Raw genomic sequence first — 24,780 nt, forward strand, 5'->3', positions numbered from 1 at the left:
CAGCCTGTGCCTGAGGTTCTGCTCCTGGCCCTGGCTCCTGGCCCCGCACCCTGGGTCCCGGCTGTTGGCCCCATGCCTGCCCCCAGCTGTGGCCCCAGCCTCAGCCCCCTTCCCCCCTGTCCATGTCACCCCCTCTCAGAACCACAGCTCTGGGGGGTAGGAGGGGCATGGAGAGGGGCAAGGGGGGGCATGAGGTAAAAAGTTTGGGGACCACTGCTTTACAGTTTCCTTAGCTGGCTTTCAGCACCCCTGCTATCCACCGATTTATCCATCTTTGTCTACCTGCCCATCCATAGAATCATAGAATCATAGAATATCAGGGTTGGAAGAGACCTCAGGAGGTCATCTAGTCCAACCCCCTGCTCAAAACAGGACCAATCCCCAACTAAATCATCATTTAAGCCTGACCTTAAAAATATCTAAGGAAGGAGATTTGACCACCTCCCTAGGTAACGCATTCCAATGTTTCACCACCCTCCTAGTGAAAAAGTTTTTCCTAATATCCAACCTAAACCTCCCCCACTGCAACTTGAAACCATTACTCTTTGTTCTGTCATCAGCTACCATGGAGAATAGTCTAGATCCATCCTCTTTGGAACCCCCTTTCAGGTAGTTGAAAGCAGCTATCAAATCCCCCCTCATTCTTCTCTTCTGCAGACTAAACAATCCCAGTTCCCTCAGCCTCTCCTCATAAGTCACGTGTTCCAGTCCCCTAATCATTTTTGTTGCCCTCCGCTGGACTCTTTCCAATTTTTCCACATCCTTCTTGTAGTGTGGGGCCCAAAACTGGACACAGTACTCCAGATGAGGCCTCACCAATGTCGAATAGAGGGGAACAATCACGTCTCTCGATTTGCTGGCAATGCCCCTACGTATACATCCCAAAATGCCATTGGCCTTCTTGGCAACAAGGGCACACTGTTGACTCATATCCAGCTTCTCATCCACTGTAACCCCTAGGTCCTTTTCTCAGAACTGCTGCCGAGCCATTCGGTCCCTAGTCTGTAGCGGTGCATGGGATTCTTCCGTCCTAAGTGCAGGACTGTGCGTGTCCATCTGTGTGTGTCCATGTTTCTTTCGCTCTGTGGCCTTTTAACCATGGGATCTGAAGGCCGACGGTAGCTCAGTTCCTTGCAAACCACGTTTCCTGGTCTCTTTCCCTCTCCTTAGCCTGCACCGTTGCTCTCCTTTGTCTGTTGACAGTTTCTCTGGGCTTGGCAGCGCCTCTTCTCCCCGGGGTTTCTGGGAAATCTTCTCAGCCCCTGCTTCTTATTGTGATTGCCACTCCCTCACCAGAGCCTCGGTGCCAAAGGGAATTCTTATCTGCTGAAGCGTGGAAAGGGCTGGTCTCACCCAGCCAGGCGAGCTGTTCAGAGCCCAGCTCCCAGCTTCACGAATCCCGCTGTGTGGAGCAAACCGCTTGGAAAGGGGGATGGGATGACAGAGTGACCATCTGCCGCCCTCGGGCGAGTCCATGTTAAAAGCACGGCATGGGATGGAGATGATCCAGAGCCGTGCAACTCTGCTCCAGCGGAGTCAAGGGGCACCTCTGACAATCAGGAGACCAGGGGCTATGTGGCCTAGTGGGTAGTGCACTGGACTGGGACTGAGGAGACCTGGATTCTGGTGCTGGCTCTGTTGCTGGCCTGAAAGTCCCTCTCTATGCCTCAGTGTCCCATTCTGTAAAATGGGGTTAATGATACTGATTTGTGCTTTGAGATCTACTGATTCTAGGGGGTTGTTACTAGTGTCCCAAACTGGGAACCCAGCATCCACAGCTGAGTGTTTAGGCCTAATGAACTGTCCCACTGCATCTCCTGGGCCCTTTTATTATTATTAATTACTTGTATTCCAGGGGCACCTGGAGGCTCTAACTGAGACCAGGGCCTCATGACACCAGGTGCTGCACAGACACAGAGTGAGAGACAGTCCCTGCCCCAAAGGTCTCAGTCTAAATAGACCCAGGGTGGGAGGGGAAACTGAGGCACGGTGAGGCAGCTATGACAATCCCTGCGATATCCTTGAGAAACCTTACTGAATTAAGTGTAAGTATCTTTGAAGTCCATTGGAGTAAATGCAAGGGTGACGTAGCCCTGGGAAGTGTTATGAACTTCAAAGGACAATCTTGAACAATGGGGAAGGCAAAAAAAGGCCTTTTCCCAAGTGGTTTGCCCAGGGAATATCTAGCGGGAGGTGAATGCAGATCCCCACCCCCGGTTCTGCAAAAGCCCAGCCTTCTAAAGCTATGCCCTGAGGAGGGAACCATTGTCTGCTGATCGCCTGTTCCTGGAATCCGGAGCTCAAAGGCCCAAGCGGTACACAGGAAAGGCTGACCTATGCGTGGGGGTGCTAATCCTGACCTAAGGCTGTTATGAACTTGTCACCCTAAAAAAAAACCCTTTGGTGGGGTTTGAAGGACCGACTCTACCGGAACCCTCACTGGAGCTGGGGATAGGGGGTGAGCTCTGCATGCGTGTAGGCTCTTCTCTTGTTTTAATGTTATCTCTGCAATGCTTTCACTTTAAAAATAAACGTGCTTGCAGCTGAGTGGTAACTTACACCTGTGGGCAATTCTGCTTTGTATAAGAGAAGGCAAAGGGCAGACACAGGCCTGCTGAGGCCACCCAGTTAGCTGGGAATAACACAGGGTGAGCTGGGAACTGGGCAGCCGACTGGGGAGAAAGAGGTGAGCTACCCCGCCCGTGAGAGGTGATGGCTGGGAGCCAGACCCCTAACAGTGGGTGCTTTTGCTGGACTCCGGAGGGGGAATGCAGGTGCAGTTGCCCTGAACTGTGACCTGCCCCGTTCAGATTTGGCCTGGCCACCCCTCTGTTATGATGGTGGGCTGGAGAGTGAATGGCGTCTCGACGCCGTGCATGGGGTCACAGCGTGATGTGACTCTGTGCTGCGTTGCAATGCCCGGAGTGGGTAGCCAGGCCTGTCCGCGGGGTACAGAAGCCCCCGCTTCTGGGTCAATGCGGGGCTGGCTCGCTCTCCAGCCCAGTGTCAGAATTCCTGTCCTTTTGTCAATTGCATAATATGCTTGGAAAAGCACCACACCTACATCTAAAGGATGTGTGTTGGGGGGTGTTATATGCTCTCTTTGCTCCCCGTGATCTCCGCCACTGGCTAAGCACCAAAGCAGGGAGCTGAGGGGTGCTAGGGACTGTTTCTTCACACCCTGTAAATGAGCCCTTGAGTGCAGCATCCGGTCACAGTGCTCTAGTTTTGCAGGACTGGGGAGGGAGTGGTGCTAGCCTAATAAACGGCCGAACTTCTGCAGAGAACAATGGTAGCAAACCAACTTCCCCCCTGCCACGCCCCCCAGGCTGAGTGTTTGGGATCCGTGACTGGAATAAATGCAAATAGCAGCTCAATCTGAACCTGGTGCTCATGGCGTGCTGATGGCCGTGGCTACCTTCTGCCTCCAGGGGGCTGGTCACAGGGTCACCATCATGTGCCAGCAATGCCCCTCTGCCATGTACATTGGTCAAACTGGACAGTCTCTATGTAAAAGAATAAATGGACACAAATCAGATGTCAAGAATTATAACATTCATAAACCAGTCGGAGAACACTTCAATCTCTCTGGTCACGCAATCACAGACATGAAGGTCGCTATCTTACAACAAAAAAACTTCAAATCCAGACTCCAGTGAGAAACTGCTGAATTGGAATTCATTTGCAAATTGGATACTATTAATTTAGGCTTAAATAGAGACTGGGAGTGGCTAAGTCATTATGCAAGGTAGCCTATTCCCCCTTGTTTTTTCCTAACACCCCCCCCCCCCCCCCCCCCCCCCGCAGACGTTCTGGTTAAACTTGGATTTATGCTGGAAATGGCCCACCTTGATTATCATACACATTGTAAGGAGAGTGATCACTTTAGATAAGCTGTTGCCGGTGGGAGAGTGGGGTGGGAGGAGGTATTGTTTCATGGTGTCTGTGTATATAATGTCTTCTGCAGTTTCCACAATATGCATCCGATGAAGTGAGCTGTAGCTCACGAAAGCTCATGCTCAAATAAATTGATTAGTCTCTAAGGTGCCACAAGTCCTCCTTTTCTTTTTGCATAACACCCAAGCTGCTCTTCAGAGGGTGTGTCTGGCACTCAGAGGTGGGAGCCAGCTAGTCCTGGCTCCCTCGCCAGCTTCTGATGAGATCATAGGGGTGAGCCACCAAGGCCGGCTCTTTGGAAATGAGGCACTGATCTTGAGTGTCCAATTTGAGCCACCGTGGGGGGTTTCTTTCTGGGCATCCACAACTCCCGGGGCCTTCAGCTGGTGTCATGGTTAGAAGAGGGGGCTGCCAATCAAAGCCCCCAGGTTGTGATCTTGTGTCTGGAAGGTAGGAGACTGGGGCTCAGGACTCCTGGGTTCCCTACCTGACTCCAGGTCACCTGGTTAGTGCAGGGCACTGGGAATCAGGACACCTGGGTTCTCTACCTGACTGCAGGAGGGGAGCGTGGTCTCCTGGTTAATGCTGGGGAGTCAGATTCAGGAGTCCTGGGTTCTGTCCACCCTGCGTGAAAAGGAGCAGCTCCTTGCCTCAGTTTCCCCACCCGAAACTCCGAGAGGCTCATATTTCTCATATTTCTGATGGCGAGGATGAATTAAATGTCTGCAAAGCCCATTGAGCTTTCCAGCATGAAAGATAGCACGGGGGTACCCCAAGCAGGTCTGTAACTAGCACTAGCCCTTCAAATGTCCCCCCTCTCGGGCAACCCAAGGAAAGGCTCCTCTGGGTGTAGCTACAAAGTGCCTGGCTCCTGGATTGCACATTCCTGAACAAGCTGCTGAAGGAAAGCAGCCTGCCAGGTAGACTTTGACCGGTGACAGCCCCTGCTGGCTGCCTGCCCAGGGTGGGGCTGTGCAGAGAGCTAGCCAGTGGGAAAGGGCTGGCGGAGAGAGAATTGTATTGCACTGTCCCCTCTACAAACAATGGGCCTCCCACTCTGGGTGTGAGTGCCTCAGGCCCTGCAGTGTTTCACTGCACAAAAGAGCAGGGTGACAGCAGAGGCTGTCCAGGTGCACTAGACAGAGAGGGGGATGAGCGTGCTCCGTGCAGGAATTCTGGCTGGCTGCCTGACACCAGCCGGCCCCTGCCTTTATTCTCCATTGCTCCTGTCCCAGCCTCCCACCCTTGGTGTATTTGCCCTCTCAGGGCGCTCCCAGGAGGTTAGGAGTCTGTTTACCCACAGGTGGGTCCGGGCGGTGGGCTCTCTTCCGAACATGTCTGGCCGAGCTGGGAATGCAAACCTCTCCCAGCGTGACTAAGCGCCGGAGGAAGCAGTGATTAAGCCGTAATATCATTATTGCTCCATGACCATTACTGGGGGATAAAACCAATAAACATGAGTTACAAAGGTGACGCTCTTCAGTGTGAGGTAGAATAGGTGCAGCGGAGGAAGGGTAAAGGGATTTCTTTCCTTCCTTCCGTCCGTGCCCCTCTTGTCTAAGCCACTGGCTGAATTTACATAATTTCACACATTCAAATTGAGGTCGGGCAACCTCGTTTTGCCGAGTTTGGAGCCCGGGTGGTTTGAAGGATTTGACTAGGATTTGAATGCCCGCAGGTTTCCCTTTCTGCTCTGGTGGGGGGAGCCTGTCAACAAAGGTGGGGCAGAGGGGGAACAAGGCAGTGGAAAAAACAGGATGGCAAACGGTGAGAAGGCAGGGGCGTGACAGGACAGATACTTGGCCTGGAAGCTCTTTGGGGCAGGGAGCTCTCAGTACAGCACCTGGCCCAGTGGGGTCCTGGTTCGTGAATGGGGCTCCTAGGTGCCTTATGCGGGGGAAGCGTGAGCAAAGGAGTAGAGAGGGGAATTGCACTGATAAAAGGGTGACCATATTATTGCTATCCCAGCTGTGCAGCCAGACACGCAGGGCCTGGCTTTTGGCAGTGGGCTCATGTACCCTGAATTGAGGGCCTGCTTGCAGCCATTAAGGTCCCATGCCGGTGCTGCAAAGCAGGGCTGCAAACAGCCAGATGGGAGCCCCCCTCCCCTCCGCATGGCTCAAAGGGTCAGTGTAGCCCGTGCACCGCAATCCCACCACAGGGGGCAAGGCCAGGATGCCCTTGTCCCGCAATCCCTGACTCCACCTAGGATCGTTAGCAGAACGTGATTTAGGCCTGGTCTCCCCACCTCAGTGCTGTGTGTTTAGTTAACTGGGTGCAGCTTGTTGAGTGGATGCTCTTAAATCAGTTTGAAACCTGGTGTGTACTGGTTTAGCATGTGCTGGTACAACTTGCAAGCTAAACCAAGCTAGTCTGTGTTAAATTGGTAGCCGAGTGTCCACGCAGTGGTTTGCACTAGTTTTTAAATCAATTTGAGTTAAACTGGGGCAGACTCTGTGTGTGGTGATGTGTCCTTAGAGCTGCCCGGAGGCTGCTCTGAATTACACCTGGCTGCCAGCCTGGCCCAAGGCTCCGGGGGTGATTGTGTCCTTTTGCAAAATAACTGGGGGAAAAATATGAGTGTATATTACAGGGAGAAAAGAGCCTCGTGCATCTGTGGCATAGTTTATCCTGACGAGCTCTGGCTCTGATTAGAATCGTTATCAGCCAGCAGCTGCTGAGGTGACCCCCAGATTCATGGTGATTGAGCAACTGAGAACAAACCCAGCCTTTCCAGCTGGTTTCCAAAGTCCGTGGCTAAACTCCTCCGCGAGCCACAGACCAAGGCGGTGCTGGCCCGGGGGGGCCCTATGCAGGAATATTTTTGCCCCCCAAAGCATAATAAAAAGCAAATAGGGGGGCCCCCTTGAGCTGCTCAGGGCCCTAAGCAATTGCTTTGCCTGCTTAGGCCTAGCACTGGCTCTGCCGAGCAGACCGATACCTGTGGGTCTTGTTCAAAGCTCTCAGGCAAGGCCATCAGACTCAGGATTTAGGAATTTCATAAGGGGAATGAACTTTGGTGCAAAGGACCCATTGCCGTAAATGCTCCCTGTATCCCACTGCTAGCATCTGGCACTATTTGCACAAGGCACTTGGCTGAGTTCAGCTTGCATGAGCATCTGTAGAGAGATGCATGATCCAGGACCCAGATTCTGGGCTGGATCCCACCAAAGTCATGCAGTTCCCCATCCAGATACACCCAGGAAGCCAGGACAGCATCCAGAGCAAAGCTGTAACCTATGCCACGCAGCTGGCACCAGGAAGAACGTGGCTTTTCTGTTGCAGTGTTGGGCAAAATCAGCTCAGCCTCCACCCTCCTCCTCCCAGGAAACACTCCAGCCCAGATCTCACTCCCCAAACCTGCCCCCTTGGGTTCCCCGCAACTCTGATCCCCAGAGAGGAAGTGGGTTTTCCCTCAGGTCACAGACTGGTGCCCAGAGAAAGTGACTGGGCGTACCACAGAGCTGTAGATTATTATTATTTATGTTATAATATCACTGCAGGGTTCCCAACCAGGCTCCAGGCCCCATGTGAGAGCTGCTCCCTGTCTCAAAGGATTTATAATCTGGACAAAAAGAGGAGGACTCAGATACTCAGAGGTGTTTAGGTGCCCAATTCCCATGGGAGTTAGGTGCCTAGAGAACTTTGAGGATCTGGGCAGTGGCAAAATGAGGCATGGAATCCAGGTGTCCTGAATGCCTTAGCCTCCGGACCAGCCTGCTCTGAGAGCAGAGAGAGCAAAATGGCTGGAATCCTGACCTGCCTGGATCCCCTTGGGTTAGAAACCCACCTTGATCCTTGCAACACCACCACCTGCAAACTCCTATACATGTCTGTTTCCCATGACTTAGCCTCAGCTGCCTGGCTCCCTAAGGGTTAAACTTTCTAGGCAATAATTCCCCCTTAATCTCAACATCCCTGTACATTCCTGAGTGGTGAGGGCAGCTGGCCTGCTAGCCAGCACCATCCCTGGTGGAATTCACCTTTCGCCCTTCCTCCTCCCCCATCTCTGCTTCCTTTGCTTTGGGAGCAGCGTGAAATGTTTCTGGAAAGGCATAGGAACTCTCTCACTTACTGGAAAAAGAACAGGAGGACTTGTGGCACCTTAGCGACTAACAGATTTATCTGAGCATAAGCTTTCGTGAGCTACAGCTCACTTCATCGGATGCATTCAGTGGACTGCATAAATTTGTTAGTCGCTAAGGTGCCACAAGTCCTCCTTTTTCTTTTTGCGAATACAGACTGACACGGCCGCTACTCTGAGACTTACTGGAAAGTCAATAATTGGTCACTCATCTGCCACCCACCACAAGTTCCTCTGGAAACTGACAAAGAGCCTAGCAAAGGGCAAAGAGCCTCTTTGTTTAGCCCAAGGATCTAGAGTTCCCTTAAATCTACCTCACTGCATGCAGCCCCTGTGGCCACAGGAACCGGGTGCCTCGCAGTTTAAGGTATTTATCCTCTTGCCATCCCTGAAAAGCAGGGCATTGCTATTATCCCCATTTCACAGATGGGGAACTGAGGCCCAGATCTTACTCTTGAACTCAGGGGGAGTTAGGTGCCTCAAGACCTTTGAGGCTCTGGCTCAAAGTCATCTGCCCGAAGTCACAGAGGAGGTCAACAGCAGAGCAGGGGATTGAACCTGGGTCTCCAAAGTCCCAGACTAGCACTCCCTGTCTAGAGTTGGAAGAGGACAGAGCTCCGCAGAAGAGACTGGAGGATAATATCATACACTGACCTACTCAGTTACCTCTGCTCCATCCAAACACCCATTGCCTAGACCAGCTGGACAGTATGGGGGTAACATAACACTGCCCATTTGGCCTAGGTCAAGCACCATCCCAGTTTAATGTCCATCTCCTGTGCTGTCTGTTGGAGGATGAACCAAAGATCTGACCGGTCTTTCCCACTAGCGCCCCACGAAGGCCGCATTGCAGCCTTTCCATGTGCCTGTCTTTGGCTTCCTTTCATGCAATGAACCACCCTGACCTTCTGATGGCTTGGCGTGAAGATCCCCTGCACTTTCTCGCTTCACTCCCTTCCTAATGGGGAATCGGTTATATTCTGACCCTGCTGTGGCTTTTCTTTTGCAGCGGGGTATCCAGCTCTGGGGGGCCAGCCTGCAGCTGCAGGGGTAGAAAAAAGGAGTATTATGTGTGTTATCGTAATGCCTCGGAGCCGGAGGCCTGGACTCAGCAAGGCTTAGGACAGAGCTGTGTTTGGGCCAGCCACGTCATTTTCAAACATGATTTTGGGCCCTGCCCATGCAACCATGATAAAGAAGAAAACCGCGCAGCCTCAAACTTCGTTAATCGTCCCAAAGACAGACACCTGTGCAGAAAGTCACCGTAGAACAGCATCACCTTGCCCCAGGACGCAGGCAGCCTGATTCTCCTGGTGCTTATCCCCAGAGCAAATCAGGAGCAACTCAACTGAAGTTAACAGAGATCCACTGGGGTAAAACCAGGGTCAAGTGAGATCAGAATCAGGCCCTTGTGCCGTCACTGATTGTGCAAGAGAAACGTAAAACATGACTAACGGCATCAATTTGCAGGGGTGCATCCAAGGCAGTGGAGAATCAGACTTGTGGAACGACTTTCATGCAGCTTATCTGTCAGCTTCTGCCAGTTGAGGTCTTGGACCTGGCATGCTGAATTGGAAGAGTAGGAGGGGGACCTGGAATCTGCACCCAAACTCCCTGGATTTTAGGGCTTTGAGTGTCTGACCCCGGCCGGGTGATCTTTGAGTTGCTGAGCCAGCAGCCTCATGGCTTGCTCTCCATTTTAATCTAGAGTGGTAGGGTTGATGTTCTACCTAAGCACTTATATGACCCATATCACCACAGCGCCTTGCAGACATGAAAGAATTCTGCGTTCCACGCCACCGTGCCTTAAAAAATTTATTGTTTCTTAGCTGACTTGCCCAAGGCCACCTACGAAGCCTGGAATAGTATGCAAATCTCCAGGGTCTCATTCTTTAACTGGTTTCAGAGTAACAGCCGTGTTAGTCTGTATTCGCAAAAGGAATAGGAGTACTTGTGGCACCTTAGAGACTAAACCAATTTATTTGAGCATAAGCTTTCGTGAGCTACAGCTCACGCTGTAGCTCACGAAAGCTTATGCTCAAATAAATTGGTTTAGTCTCTAAGGTGCCACAAGTACTCCTATTCTTTAACTGCAAGCTCATCCTCCTGGTTATCATGCATGGGTGGTGGGTGAACTGGCCGCTGGGGGAGGCTAGCCTCTGGCCCCTCCCCTTCTGCCCAAGGCCCCGCCCCTCCTTTTCCCCTTCCGTCCCCCTCCCGAGCTCAGTGCATCCTCACTGTGGCTGCTGGCCCCCCTGCCCCAGCCCTCCTGGGCACCCCCAACCCCAGCCCTGGAGCATTGGGCGGGCAGCGCGGACCGGGCCCCAGTGCCCCCAGCCCCGGGGCTTGCGAGCATCAGCCCCAGCTGCCCTGAATCCTTCAGCTGCACTTAAGAGCCTCTAGGCATCCAGGCCTGAACGCTTTAGAGCCTCAGATTGCCCCTTCCCAGGCACCATCTGGTGGGTGGTCTTACAGAGGTTAATGTTTAGTGTGTGCTTAAGTGTTTGCCTGGCTTGAGCCAGGGTCTTCCAAGATCAAGCCCCCCCACCGCGATGAGTCAATGGGCAAGATTCTGCCCTTGGTGTGACCATGTGTAACCCCACTGCAATCAATGGCACTGAAGTGATTGATGTCTGGGCTAAGACAAGCCCCTTTCCTAGACCGTGGCTGCAGGGTGCCGGGTTTTGCAGGCCTCCCGTGGTAAAGCACACCGCCACCCATTGCAAACAAGGCCCTGCTGGGAGATATAAGCCTGTCCCAAAGGACTTCAGTGAAAGCTGCCAGCATTTTAACTGCTTTGCAGAACCTGCCGTTGGCTTTAAAAAGCGGCCCGGGGCTGGCACACGCCTTTCTGGGTTCTCTTGAGAAATAACTCCAGGGCGTGAATAGTGGAGCCCAGACCCCTGAAGCTGCTGAATGGAGCCAAAGATAAACCCCGGGCCACCCCTAGGCTCGGCCGCACCTGCAGGGAAGCAGCCCACAGGGCTAAGTAGCGGTCGTCCCAGCAACCGGGGTGGGGCTGCAGATGCGTCTGATAAGGAAAGGAAGTGGCTTTGCTCACCTGGAGCTTTTATGGCTTGTTCTTTTACTAGGGTGCTGGTAGTTACAGGATGCAAGCACTGGCTGGAGGCACTTCTGTCAAATCTCCACTCCCTGCACCAAATACATCTACAGTGGCATCCTACCAGTCGTAGCCTAGGAAGAATAGCATTAGCCATGCAGGTTAGACAGAGATATAGATGTAGGGTTGGAAAGATTAGATTTTTATTGGGAAATGTCAATAAACATCTAGTTCCATTGATAATGATTGAAATTCACAGCTGGGCAAGTAGGAGCAATCAACCTGAGCACTCATGAGTTGTTTGCTTTAAGGCTATTTACTTTGTCTGTTTTGGCATGGGCTGGTTTTAACAGCTAGAAAGCTTTAACATTTCGAATCTTAACACCTACTGCCACTACATAATTATTGTCGAACCCTGCCCCTGTTGTCTGACCGCCTCCCCGCAACTAATTTCTGGCAACTGTGAAAATTTAAATTCCCAAAAATGGGAGCGGGGGTGGGGGAGGCTTAATTTTGTGCAACCGTGAACAATTAAATTGACAGGTTTCAGAGGAGCAGCCGTGTTGGTCTGTATCTGCAAAAAGAAAAGGAGGACTTGTGGCACCTTAGAGACTAACAGAATTATTTGAGCATCAGCTTTCGTGAGCTACAGCTCACTTCATAGGCATGCATGCATGCCTATGAAGTGAGCTGTAGCTCACGAAAGCTGATGCTCAAATAATTCTGTTAGTCTCTAAGGTGCCACAAGTCCTCCTTTTTCTTTTTAATTAAATTGACAAACATTAAAAAAAGCTTCAAAATTAACAGATATTATCTGTCTAAATTTTATAGATTTACAAAAATTTGAGTTCTGCCAAGACTAAACAGTATTTAGTTACCTGGATAGCTGGATTAGGTAGATAAAGGCAGATGTGTGGGAAGGGCTAGATAGATGATTATAAATAAGGCTAGACAGAAGATGAGTGAGGACGGATGGATGGGTATGAATGGGGATAGATATATGTGGGGATAGACAGATAGATGGGTGTGAATGGGGATAGACAGATGAAAAGCCCTTTAACATAGCATGAGTCCCATTCAAAGGCCCTGAAATGCAAGTTCCTTTTATCCTTTCTCTTTTATGACGCTGGATTCCCCTGTGAAATGGGGGTGGCAACATGGCCTAGTGGGTAGCGCACTGCACTAGACTTCAGGACACCTGGCTTCTATTGCTGGGCTCTGCCATGAACTTGCTGTGTGACTTTAGGCAAATCACTTATTCTCTCTATGCCCAGGGGAGCACGGCCTCTCTGGTCCATTTGATCCTGGCCTTGCTGGTGGCGAAGTTGCCAGTGACAGGGGTGGCCGGCCCGTCATGTGGGGAATGGCCTAAGATCTGCAGCCAAAGGCAGCATGCCTTTTTAAAAGGGCCTGGGGAGGAGTTGTTTTGACCTAGTTATATTGATTAACCCTTAAAGCCGAGGTCCCCAAACTGTGGGGCGCACGCCTCTAGGGGGGCGCAGCAGGGAGGAATGTTTGGGGTGGCGTGGCAGGCTTGGGCTATCCTCCAGGGAGGGCGGGGAGGGAGCACCACCCAGTCCTGCCCCGTCCCCAGCCGTGACCCTAGCTCCGTCCCTGTCCCCAGCCTTGGCATGTTTCCGTACCCGACTGGGGGCCTGGCTGTCGGCCCCCACCACGGCTCCGGCCCTGGCCTGGCTCCGGCCCTGGCCTCGCTCCCGGCCTCGGCCCCCTTGCATCTGTCCAGGTTCCCCTCGCCGGAGCCACAGCCCCGCACCTGGTCCTGCAGAGCGTGGACAGGGGCAAGCAGGGCGCGACCCTCAAAAGTTTGGGGACCACTGCCTTAACGGGTTCCTTGGGTCAAGTGGTGGATCTGTGTGGAGGGAGTCAGTGCGTCTCGCGGGATCAGAACCTTTTCTAGCCACGGCTCTTTTGTTATAAGAACTAGTCGGGCCTGATTTCTGGGTCCAGATTTCCGATATCCCAGAGCCCTAGGGCATCCCAATCTATTCCTCACTGGGGAGCCTGGTGCATCTAAGGGCGCCGCAGAGCAGGGGCCGAGCACTGACTTGGCCCCCTCTTGAGAACCGAGCAGTGCCACTTTCCCATTAGCCCCTCCACCCCCACCCCGTGGCACTTTTGGCTGGGGAGATGTTGCTCCTCTGAGTCTGGCCAGCTCTGGCAGTTCATTACGTTCCCTCAACACTGTTGCTGCGCACTGTTAAGGAGCGGCCACGGGTCAACCCCAGAGGAGGCCGCACTTCAACTCTGGACAAAGTGATTCCACTATGCAGTAGGTAACGTGTGCTGTTAGCTATAGTGTGGCGAGGCCATGGACTAGGACACTTGGGTTCTATTCCTGGCTCTGCTGGGGGCTCCATGGGCGAGTCCCTTCCCCCCATGCCTCAGTTTCCCCATCTAGGGATAGCAATACCCACTGCCATGGCTTTGGGCTCTGTGGATGAGAAAGGCTAGGGGTTATTAATAAAGTGCTTTGGGATCTGTGAGGGTGGGAGGTGTCAGGCCAGCCATATCCTTCCACACATGGTTGATGCTGCTGTTTGCTCAGCGCTAGAAGCCGTGGAGAGGGGCCAGAAGAGATTCTGCCAGGCCCTGCGATCTCCTCTGTCTGCACACACCTGCCTAGCTAGCCTACAACTCCCCTTTGTGTCTGTAATTCCAAACCCCTGTGCTCTTTGTTTCACCGACAAACCGAACAGCACCATAAAAGGGAATGGGTGCTTGTCGGACCAGTCCCACCCCGTTCTAGGTGCACGGTGCCTGGCCAGGCTCCAAGGCCCCACTCCCTCTGCAGTATCTCAGCAGGAGCGAAATATTGTCGGAGCGGCAAATTCTTTCCTGATAAGAAAGGAGGGGATGGGGTGGGAGGGGATCCCCATAGCAAACCTCTTCCCCTGCCTTTCATGTGATGTGAAGGGGAGAGGGAGGAGTGAAGCTCGCAGGGCTTCTTCCTGGGCTGGGGGCCTGGGTGTGTGGTTTCGGGCTGCAGAGTTTTCTCAGCAAGGGAGGGGTCTGGGATTCTTTAGAGCCATTGTCCGTGCGCTGCAGGGCCTGACAGAGGGGTCCCCCAGCCCCGTGCGCTGCAGGGCCTGACAGAGGGGTCCCCCAGCCCCGTGCGCTGCAGGGCCTGACAGAGGGGTCCCCCAGCACCCAGCGCTGCAGGGCCTGACAGAGGGGTCCCCCAGCACCCAGCGCTGCAGGGCCTGACAGAGGGGTCCCCCAGCACCCAGCGCTGCAGGGCCTGACAGAGGGGTCCCCCAGCACCCAGCGCTGCAGTACATGAGTGCAGGGGACTGGACTAGATGACCTCTCAAGGTCCCTTCCAGTCCTATGATTCTATGACACAGGGGTCCCCTGGTACAGCAGTGCTTGACAGAGGGGTCCCTCATTGACACTGCAGTTCATGACAGTGGGGTCCCCCAGCCCCTGGTGCTGCAGCGCATGACAGAGGGGTCCCCCATCCACTGGCAAAGGCACCTCTTTCCTATAGATCTTCAATGCTTGGAGCCTCTCCCTTCCCAAATCCTCAGTGCTGTGTAACTCTCCTCCTGCTGCTGCTTTCCTACCCTGTGACCTGCAGCAGGTCCTGTACGGATAGACCTGTGCATGAGGGGCCCGGTGCTCCAAAGTGCCCTGCACCCAGCAGCTGCCATTGAGAACAATGGAAAATCCCCACCCGACTCTGCACCCCCACCCCAGTTGTTCTCAGTCTGTCTATTATCAGGCTTCAGAGTAACAGCCGTGTTAGTCTGTATTCGCAAAAAGAAAAGGAGGACTTGTGGCACCTTAGAGACTAACCAATTTAGTTGAGCATAAGCTTTCGTGAGCTACAGCTCACTTCATCGGATGCATACTGAGGAAAGTGTAAAAGATCTTTTTATACACACAAAGTATGAAAAAATACCTCCCCCCCACCCCATTCTCCTGCTGGCAATAGCTTATCTAAAGTGATCACTCTCCTTACAATGTGTATGATAATCAAGTTGGGCCATTTCCAGCACAAATCCAGGTTTTCTTACTCTTCCCCCCCCCCCCCCTACAAACCCACTCTCCTGCTGGTAATAGCTTATTTAAAGTGACCACTCTCCTTACAATGTGTATGATAATCAAGATATCAGGCTGTCTGTCCATTCTTCCGTCCCCGCCTTGCAATAACAATCTCCTAAAACAGGTCTTTATCCCCCACTTACTACAGGGTCCGTCCCCTCCCCACCCCCCAGGCCGCCCAAATCCACTGCAATATACAAGCAAGGCCCATATAGGTCCCAGGTTTTTATCCTCCGGCCCTGCGGTTTCAAGCTCAGGGGCAGGGGAGATGCTTTGGGGCTGGAGGAGACATGGATGTGCAGATCCATGGTGTTAGCGTTATGTTGTCATAGACTGAGGCTACTAGGGAGAATCCCAGTTCAAGGCAGACCCTGGATAAACTAATCAGTAGAGGCCCACAGACGCCCCCCTCCCCGACCTGGGATTCGCATGCGAATGAACAGCCAGCTGTAAATGCCAACAGGTGGGAGGCAGCCATGACTTCAACCCCTTGCCCTGGGGTGTGGCAACCGCCCTGCTGAACAATGGCTGTGAAATGCCTGGCACAGTTGCTGGGGAGCCAGGCTTCCCTTGCATGCTGAGCGTAAACAGGGCTTGGACCTTAAAGGGTGCGTCTACACTGAGGTAAAAGACTCGCAGCACAGCTGGCCCACTCACCTGACTGGGACTCAGGCTGTGGGGCTAAAATATGCAGGGTAGCCTTTCGGGCTCAGGCTGGAGCCCGGGATCTGAGACCCCACGAGGAGGGTGGGTCTCAGAGCCCAGGTTCCAGCCCCAGCCTACACTGTGGTTTTTCGCTGGGCAGCCTGAGCCCTGCAACCCAGAGTCAGTTGAGCTGGGCTCTGAGACATGGCGCCGGAAGCTTTTGATGACAGTAGCCGTAGATTCTTCCTTAGTTTGTAGCCAAGGATTTCTCCAGCGATGACAGCAGACTCCCCCCAACCCTGTGTGCGCTGAAAGCCGAGCTGGGAGTGGCCACATGCCCGACTGGGGATCAGGACTTGTTCTAGGGGCCCATTATTGGGGGGTATATTGGGGGCCAATGGGTAATTTTGGGGCCCCCTGGATCTCACTATTTAAAAAACAATCAATCTTCCAGGAACCCAGGTGCTTGTTAGGTCCCTGGAAAATCTGGGATTTGTAGAGTTTAAAAAAGTAACATTTGGGTACTGGGTCGTTATTTTGCCGTGATTCGTCATTTATATAATAGACGAAGATTCTCCAATCGGTGGCTGTTCCACTGCTTAACGTCTGATAACGTGGTACATATTTTGGCCTTTCTGACAATAATTTGGGGGCCCCTTGAAGTTTGTTTTCGGGGTGCAAACGTCCCCGGTAATGCTGGGCCAGCTGAGGATAAAAGCCAGGCAACCTCATTCTAACAGAACTTCCGTGTCTTTTGCTTGTATGTAGGAGTGGCTTTGGGGGGCATGGGAGGAGAGGAGGGAGAACTAAGCCTGTAATGTGTGAGGCATAAAGATCTCCCTTCGGAGACCTTTATTATATGGTGAAGATAGATAAATAGATGAGATCGATAGGCATGGATGGGAACACAGATAAATGTGTATAGGGATGGATGGATAGATGCATCTGAGGATGGAAGAACAAAAGAACGGCCATACGGGGTCAGACCAAAGGTCCATCTAGCCCAGTATCCTCTCTTCTGACAGCGGCCAATGCCAGGTGCCCCAGAGGGAATGAACAGAACAGGGATCCATCCCCTGTCACCCATTCCCAGCTGCTGGCAAACAGTGGCTCGGGAAACTTCAGAGCATTGTTTTGCACCCCTGCCCATCCTGGTTAAAAGCCATTCATGGACCTATCCTCTATGAATTTATCTAGTTCTTTTTTGAACCCTGTTATAGCCTTGGCCTTCTCAATATCCTCTGGCAAATGTGTACAGGCATAGGCACCAACTTCTGCTGGCGCCGGTGGGTGCTCGACCCCCCTCTGCCCCCAGCCCCACCCTGACTCCACCCTCCCCACCCCTGCCCCGCCCCGCCCCCATTCCAACCCCTTCCCCAAAGTCCTTGCCCCAACTCTGCCCCTTCCCTGCCCCTATTTGACTCTTTCCCCAAATCCCCACCCCGGCCCAGCCCCACCTCTTCTCCGCCTCCTCCCCTGAGTGTGTTGCATTACTGCTCCTCCCCACCTCCCTCCCAGAGCTTGTAACACCGCAAAACAGCTGTTTTGTGGCGGCAAGCGCTGGGAGGTAGGCAGAGGAGTGGGGACCTGGTGCGCTCAGGGGAGGAGGCAGAGGCGAGGTGAGGTGAGGCGGGGGGCGGGGAGAGGAGCTTGGTTGTCGGTGGGTGCAGAGCACCCACTAATTTCCCCCCGTGGGTGCTCCAGCCTCGGAGCACCCAGGGAGTCGGCACTTATGTGTACAGGGATAGATTAGATTAGATTTGTATGGGGATCCATAGATGGATCTGTATGGGAATGGATAGATAGATATGGATGTGGATGGATGGATAGATGTGCATGGACATAGATAGACAGATGGATTAGATAGATGTATACGGGGAGGGATGGATAGATGTATCTGAGGATGGACGGATGGATGGATGTGTATGGGGATAGGTAGACAGATGAGTCTCCTCCAGTAGAATCCAGCTGTTTTCTCCAGATTGACTTTCCATGTGTAATTTGTGAGAAGATCATTTCCTGGCAGACCATCAAAAGCAGATGCCTCAATTGCTGCCACTTAGAGGAAAGGGGAAAAGCTCTGCCTGAGGGTGCCTCACCCTCACTCTCCTACCCCGGTGCAGTCGTTTCCTTTAATGAGGGACAAGTTCAGCCCTGAGGAGCCTGCCTCATTATCCTTCCACTGTCTAGGCTCTAATCCTGGTGCTCACCAGCTGCCAAGAATGTTCCAACCTGCTGGGTGCAGTCATCCCCGTTAACGAGCGGGGAGCCACAGGTGCAGAGGCCCTGCCCCAGGCTTAGTAAAATCCCTTGCTAGGTTCTGCGTGTGTGTGTGTGTGTGTGTGTGGGTGGACCAATGATCATAACATGTGCTATGGGCCAGTTTTGATCCTAAGCTACACTCCATGCAGGCTAATGGCTCTGGGTTGTGGGGGAAGGCCGGGAAGAATAAGAACACAAGAACGGCCATACTGGGTCAGACCAAAGGTTGGCATTTTCCAAACCAAGAATTCCAGTTTGGAATGACGTGTTGTTTCGCAGTGTAAGCTAACTCAAGTAAGTCTGCAAGCCAAAAACGTGGTCTGGATGAATGGACAAGCTTTGAGAATTTGGAACAGGCTCAGTTGACCCAACTCAATGATTTTTTCCCAGATTTTTGGTTCATGAAAAATTCTCAATATTTTGACTTTTTCTCCTGGATTTGCGATGAGAAATTTTAAAAAAAATCTCATAAATTCTGATGAAAACTTTCCCCCGACCAGCTCTCGTCTTGACCTGCAGCCCCCGTGTTATTCCAGGCCAGGACCCCGCAAATCTGCCAGTAACCCCCAAGGCTGGCCTAAAGCACCTCTGCCAGGCCAGCTGTGCATACGAGCTTGCACAAGTGTGGAAGTGCACGTCTATCCTGTGTTGTCTGCTATGCATGCTGTGTCCATGCGTGGATATTTTTGCCGCTTGTGACAGGTCACCACTGTTGCAACCACTGGGGGACATTTACCCCCTCAGAGCATGTCTGCGTGACCTGATGCTTCCAACAGCATCTCACTACAGCGTATAGTCTACACTAGTGCTCCCGGTACTGCATTTGCTGGTGAAGTTGTAGTGATGAGGACAGCGTAGCATCAATTCCCTGTTGCACAGAAGCCCTGAACCTCATGTGAGAAAGGACCTAGGACCTCAGGTACCTGCCATTGCAAAACACCTTATTGTCTATCTCTCCTCGGCTTTTTTCTTTTCCTTTTATTTTCTGGGCACCTGCTGATAAAACAAGCCTCAACTCATGCATCTTTGGTGGCTTCCCTAATGATGCGCAAGGTTCTGGTGGTGCAAACCCGGAATGTCTCCAGCAAAGCCACACAGTGGCGGTGCTAGCCCATTGGAGGCCCTGAGAAATAAGTTTTTTTGCCCCCCCCCAACACATAATAAAAAGCCAATAGGGGGCCTCTTGGAGCTGCTAAGCGATTGCTTAGTCTGCTTATGCCTAGTGCCAGCTCTGGGTTCAACCCCGTCCGGTTCCCTTCTTTTGACCCTTTGACCGCACTCCCGTCCCTGTTTTTCATTAGTTGTCCCCCGTAATTTTTTGGCCTCCAGGTCCTGTGGATCTCCCCCTTAGGCTGGGGGGGGATCCTTTAGCGGTGGGCGAGCTTTGCCCGCCCACTTCCTGGATCCCAATAGGGCCAGCTCTGGGTTCACCCCAGTATAACTTAGACCAGAAGCTGGCCTGATAGTTGCATTTCTTGCTCTCTCTGGGTGGATCCTGGGTGAGTTCATGAGGCTGCCGCCCTCCTCTGGTATTTTTGCCAGGTGCTTCTCCAAATGGCCGGTCTCAATGCTTCTTGGAGCTGGGCCGGTGCATTTGATTGCCTGGCTTTGAAAGAGTTAACTAGGTGCGGCAGGGTGGAGGGAGCAGGTGTTGGCCTGGCTCTGTCGTAGCCCCACCCCTCCCGAGGCCTGTAGCCAGTCAGTGCTCCAGACATTGGATCCCCGCCCCCTGATGGTGAGGTATATAAGTCTGCACACACCCCACTCAGCTCTCAGCCTCCAGAGCCTGTCCTTCAGCTGCTGAGCTTGCTCAACCAGTGTTTCCTGTCCTCCTCCACTAGCCTCTCCAAAATGTCTGTCAGAATAACCAAAAACACCTACAGGAGCACCACCTCTGCTCCCACTCGCTCCTTCAGCAGCCGTTCCTACACAGGTGGCCCCGTGGGCAGCACCAGGATAAGCTCGTCCTACTCCAGCTATGGTGGGAGCAGGTATGGAGGAGGCAGCATGCGGGGACCGTCGGTGGGCTACGGACTCGGTGCCGGGGGTGGCATCGCTGCCGTCAGCGTCAATCCGACCCTGTTGTCACCCCTCAACCTGGAGATCGACCCCACCCTCCAGCACGTGCGGAAGCAGGAGAAGGAGCAGATCAAGACCCTCAACGACAAATTCGCCTCCTTCATTGACAAGGTGAGTCCTGGCACTGTCCGGGTGAAGCTGGCATCCGCAGAGCCGGGTTGGCAGGGAGAGAAGTGGGTGTGTTCCTTGGGGATGGGCAGAAGTCAACCAGACTTGTCCTGTTGCTGTAACACCTGTAGGCTGGAAGGAGATAGAGCAGATTCCAGACTCAGTTACGCCCCATGCCACCCACAGTGACTTGAGTAGGGTACGGGGGTGCGTGCAGTAAACATCTCGGGGTAATGTCTCTCCACCACGTAGCATATAAGGGGAGCAGTGACCTGCCAGCCAATATCCCTGCAATCGGAGGGGAATCTGAACAGTTCTGTAGCCAGATCAGATCCCTCTGAGCCACTCCTGAGCCAAAGGCTCCTCCTACAGGTGCATGAGAACATGGAGAAAAATTTCCTCTGCTTGTCTTAGTTACAAAGATTTCCGGTCACTGCACCACCTGGTGGGTTGAAAAAGCCCCTCTCCCGGAGGTGGGGGAGCAGAATGGAGAAGAGGCCCAGAGGTTCCCCATTGGGACACCTGCCAATACAGGCCCCTGAGCGGCTGTCAAAAGCATTGGCACTGGAGAGCAGCTGTAGAGCTAATGGGGAAGTTGCCTGCACATGGCGGGGTGGAAAATGTGCCGCCTTGCAAAGCACTCCTGCTACAGGGCGTGGCTGGGGGGGTTCTCCATTGCTCTCAATGGGTGCTGCTGGGGGCTGAGGTTGAAATGTGGCTCCTGAGCTAAAAGTGGGGGCTGATTCCAGGTGCCCAACTTGGTGCCTGGTTTTCAGAGGGTGCCAGGCATGGGCAGCCCCCCGCTGAAACCAGCGGGGGGTCAGCACCTCTGAAAATCAGGCCCCAAAATGGAGGCACCCAAAATCTTGGGGCCGAACATACCTACAGCTGGGGAAACTCCAGAGCTAGTGGAGCTGGGATGAGCCAGAGGGAATGCAGTGGCTTTTTCCCATCCTCATGCCCCTGTGATACCAGCCTGGAAAAAGATGTAACCCCTGCATGCGGTAAGGGGCTGCATCAAGGCTTCTTCTCTCCTTCAGTATTTCCAAGGCCCTGGTATATGGCTGCAGCACAGTGGTCCCCACTTGCAGGGGACAGGTGTTGACTTCCCTCCCCCCTGCTTGCCTCACGGGCAGCCTGCATCTGTTCCTGTTCCACCCTCACCTGGGCTTTTGCTTCAGAGGCTGGTGCCCTGGCAAAAGGGCAGCTGGATTCTTTCTGCCCTTTTCCAGCATTGGGCTTAAAAAGCTGTGTGTTTTTTGTTTTGTTTTTTTTAAATATCGGAGGGGTAGCCGTGACAGTCTCTATCCACAAAAACAACGAGGAGTCCGGTGGCACCTTAAAGACTAACAGATTTATTTGGGCATAAGCTTTCGTGGGTAAAAAACCCAGATGCCCAAATAAATCTGGGTTTTTTACCCACAAAAGCTTATGCCCAAATAAATCTGTTAGTCTTTAAGGTGCCACCGGAGTCCTTGTTTGCTCGTGGGTTTTTTTAAAACACACTGGCTGCCAGCTGGAGGAAATGCTTTACTAAAGGCAATGTAACAATCTAACCTGAAAGCCTCTCCCACCGCACCCATCTAGGGCAACTGTGTCGGGTTTGGATTTAAACAAACAGGTTTTATTGCCGGTTAGCAAAGGCCTGTGTTTACATCTCTTGTTATCTAAGGCTGGGCCATTGGTAGGAACAGCTGCCTCGCCCTGCCCCTGCCCTCCAGGAGTCCAAGGGTCCTGGCCCCTCCTTTGGCTCAAGGCCTGTTACAAATCCTCTTGTGCCCCCTAGCCCAGATCATCCAGGCCAGGTGGCATCCCTTCCTCTGTACAGTGGACCACCTGGTCATCTGTGACGCTGGTGGCAATCCAGAGTAACTCCACTGCGCCCGATTCTTCTCCCTCGTACTAATTCGACACCATTGTTATGCCATCAGCTTCAGTGGCGTTACTCCTGGTTTCCACCAGCGTGGCCAGAGGGCTGGATCATGCCCTTAGCCCGGCCACGCGCTAAACTGGACAGCTTTTTGCACGTGGTCCAGCAGCGTCTCAGTGGGGGCCGAATGCTTTGGTAAGTTTAACCCCATGTGCTAAATCATGGGGAGCTTTGCCAGCGAGAGACCTTGACTTCAGCAGCTCTACGTCTGCAAATAAATGCTAAAGGCATTTGTAGGCCTGTGGGCTAAATCCTGAAGCACCGGTGTAACCCACGGGGGTGGGGGTGGGGGGGCATATGTTACAGGTCTTCCCCTCCCTGTGCCCTGAGGGTATGTGTTGTGGCAGCCCCATTTAAGCAGCCTTGACTATTTAGCTCAAGCCATGGCTGCTTGCCCTTTTAGCTCTGGAGGTCCTCAGTTCAATCCCTCATGTGTCCGTTAAGATGGCAGCTGTCACACCCGCTCAAGCGAAACCCCCTTTGCGGTGAAGGGCAGTTACATCAGTGTCAATCCACTTACTTTGACTGGGCCTGTTTCTTGTCTACACTAAGGCTCCTTCACACCCCCAGCATAGGGATTGTGACTTCTGCGCTGTGGCGTATGGTAGGAGGAGTTGTGACCCTCGGGCCCTGTATAAAAGCAAGGTGGGGTGGGCTCCGGTAACTGACTGGATCAGGTGGCATTGGTGTAAACCCTGTGATGTTTGTATTGAGGGAACGGTCTTGATGCAGACAAGTCCCAGCCTTTTAGACTGGTTTATCTTCACTTTTCAAGAAAATTAACATCAAGGGCCAAATCCTTCCCCTCCGTTACATAAGTGTCAATGCACAATGACTCCACTTACTTCCTCATTTACACTGAGGCTGCTTTACACCCCCAAAGTGGGGAAAATGGGCCTTAGTGTAAATAAATCAGATGCACTTTATTGCGGCCCAGATTCCGCTCTCTGTTATACCGGTGTAAATCCAGAGTCACTCCACTGAAACTAATGGCGTGACTCTGGATTTACTTTGAGAGCAGAGTGGGGCTCAACAGGAAAAACCACTCCTTCCGATACCTGGACTCATCTCTCATTGAATTAAACGGTGCACACGTTCAAAGGCAGAATAAGTCTCTATGGCACAGAGTCACTTACACAAGGGGAACTCTGTTGATTGCTGTGAAGCTATTTTGGATTTATGAGTGGAGGTGGGAGCAGAATCCGGCTTGGTGAGTTCTGTAGGCCTGGTTGTGTTCTCACTTACACCTGATTCTACCAGGGAACTCCATGGGGAACTCCATTGACTTCCACGGAGATACTCCTGATTCACACGGGTGAGAGAACGATCAGGATCTAGTGGGAGGGATGGTAGGTGATTCCAGGAGCATGAGTGGGAAGAAGCTATCCATGCCCAACAGGTTGTAACTCTCCCAGCAGGAGATTCCTGCCTCCCATGGCCACTGAGCTCTGCAGGTGTAATCAGCAAGGCTCTGCTTCTCTGCCTCACCTCCCACTAGGTCCGCTTCCTGGAGCAGCAGAACAAGATGCTGGAGACCAAGTGGAACCTGCTGCAGGGCCAGAAGACCACCCGCAGCAACATGAACAACATGTTCGAGGCCTACATCAACAACCTGCGCAGGCAGCTGGACGGCCTGGGCCAGGAGAAGCTCAAGCTGGAGGCTGAGCTGGGTAACATGCAGGGCCTGGTGGAGGACTTCAAGAATAAGTGAGTCCAACTGGGGCCAAAGCAGGGGTGGGAGGGGACACACACACCTTCCCATTCCCTTCAAAGGGAGGTAGAAATCCCAGGCACGCCAGGGTGTTGGATTGTACCTTAATGTTCTAACACAAGGAGGCTCTCAAAGGCTACATTCATTATCAGCATGCTGCCTCCTTCAGGGCATTCATTGGATCTGACCAGGTTATCAACACCTGCCCTGCTTGTGTGCTCCTTGCTTCTCTGCACAGAGAGCTTCTCCGGGGAGGGGGTGGTTCTCAGCTGCTCTTGGTGGGGAGGGGGCAGGATGGGCATCATTAGGGGTTTTCGTCCATCACTTCACATATAAACCCCAATGTACAATCCTGTCCCACCCAACACTGAGCACCGTTTCCCAAACCCATCCTGTTTCGCCTTCCAGGTCTGGAAAGTCATTGGTGGGTGCCTGGCTAGGGGTCTCCCTGCCTCCTGGCATCCCCTAGATGAGTCTATCTGCCCCCGTGATGGTAGCTATGCCTTCATAGCATCCATCAGAGAATGACTTCCCAGCCCTTCTGCAGACCTGACAGTTTCCCCCTCCCTCAGGTACGAGGATGAAATCAACCACCGCACTGAGAAGGAGAACGAATTTGTCCTGCTGAAGAAGGTGAGTGCACAGTGCTCCTGGGCTCGGCTGCGCGTTGCAGGCAAAGAGGGCTGGGGGTCTCTCTAATGGGGTCTGTGCTCTGTTCCTGCAGGATGTGGACGAGGCCTACATGAACAAGGTGGAGCTGGAGTCCCGGCTGGAAAGCCTGACTGACGAGATCAACTTCCTGAGGCAGCTGTATGACGAGGTCTGTGATGTCTCCCTTTGGCTCAGTGCTGTAGCCCTGGCCTTATAAATTCCTTCCTGACCTGCAGGGGGAATCCCATTGACTAACACTGAGTTCCTGCAAAGACAAGTGTCTTCTT

The 24,780-nt window shown here is 52.9% G+C and overlaps 1 protein-coding gene across 3 annotated transcripts in view; it reads left to right on the top strand.

Moving 5' to 3' along the window:
* Nucleotides 1-2,611: 2,611 nt before the first annotated feature.
* LOC102930202 (keratin, type II cytoskeletal 8) overlaps nt 2,612-24,780 on the top strand; it is a 30,588-nt gene continuing 8,419 nt past the window's right edge. Inside the window, exons 1-6 of one of the 3 annotated variants that reach the window (XM_043532472.1) lie at nt 2,612-2,686; nt 18,515-18,933; nt 19,856-20,204; nt 23,630-23,838; nt 24,415-24,475; nt 24,567-24,662. In XM_043532472.1, coding sequence (XP_043388407.1) covers nt 19,866-20,204; nt 23,630-23,838; nt 24,415-24,475; nt 24,567-24,662 — 705 coding nt within the window. In that variant the 5' untranslated portion in view covers nt 2,612-2,686; nt 18,515-18,933; nt 19,856-19,865. Of the gene's footprint in view, nt 2,687-18,514; nt 18,934-19,780; nt 20,205-23,629; nt 23,839-24,414; nt 24,476-24,566; nt 24,663-24,780 lie in introns of those variants that run through there. The other 2 variants (XM_043532473.1, XM_037884055.2) reach the window with 2 other exon arrangements.

Source organism: Chelonia mydas, chromosome 20 (genome assembly GCF_015237465.2).
Source record: "Chelonia mydas isolate rCheMyd1 chromosome 20, rCheMyd1.pri.v2, whole genome shotgun sequence".
NCBI classification, from domain to species: Eukaryota; Metazoa; Chordata; order Testudines; family Cheloniidae; genus Chelonia; species Chelonia mydas.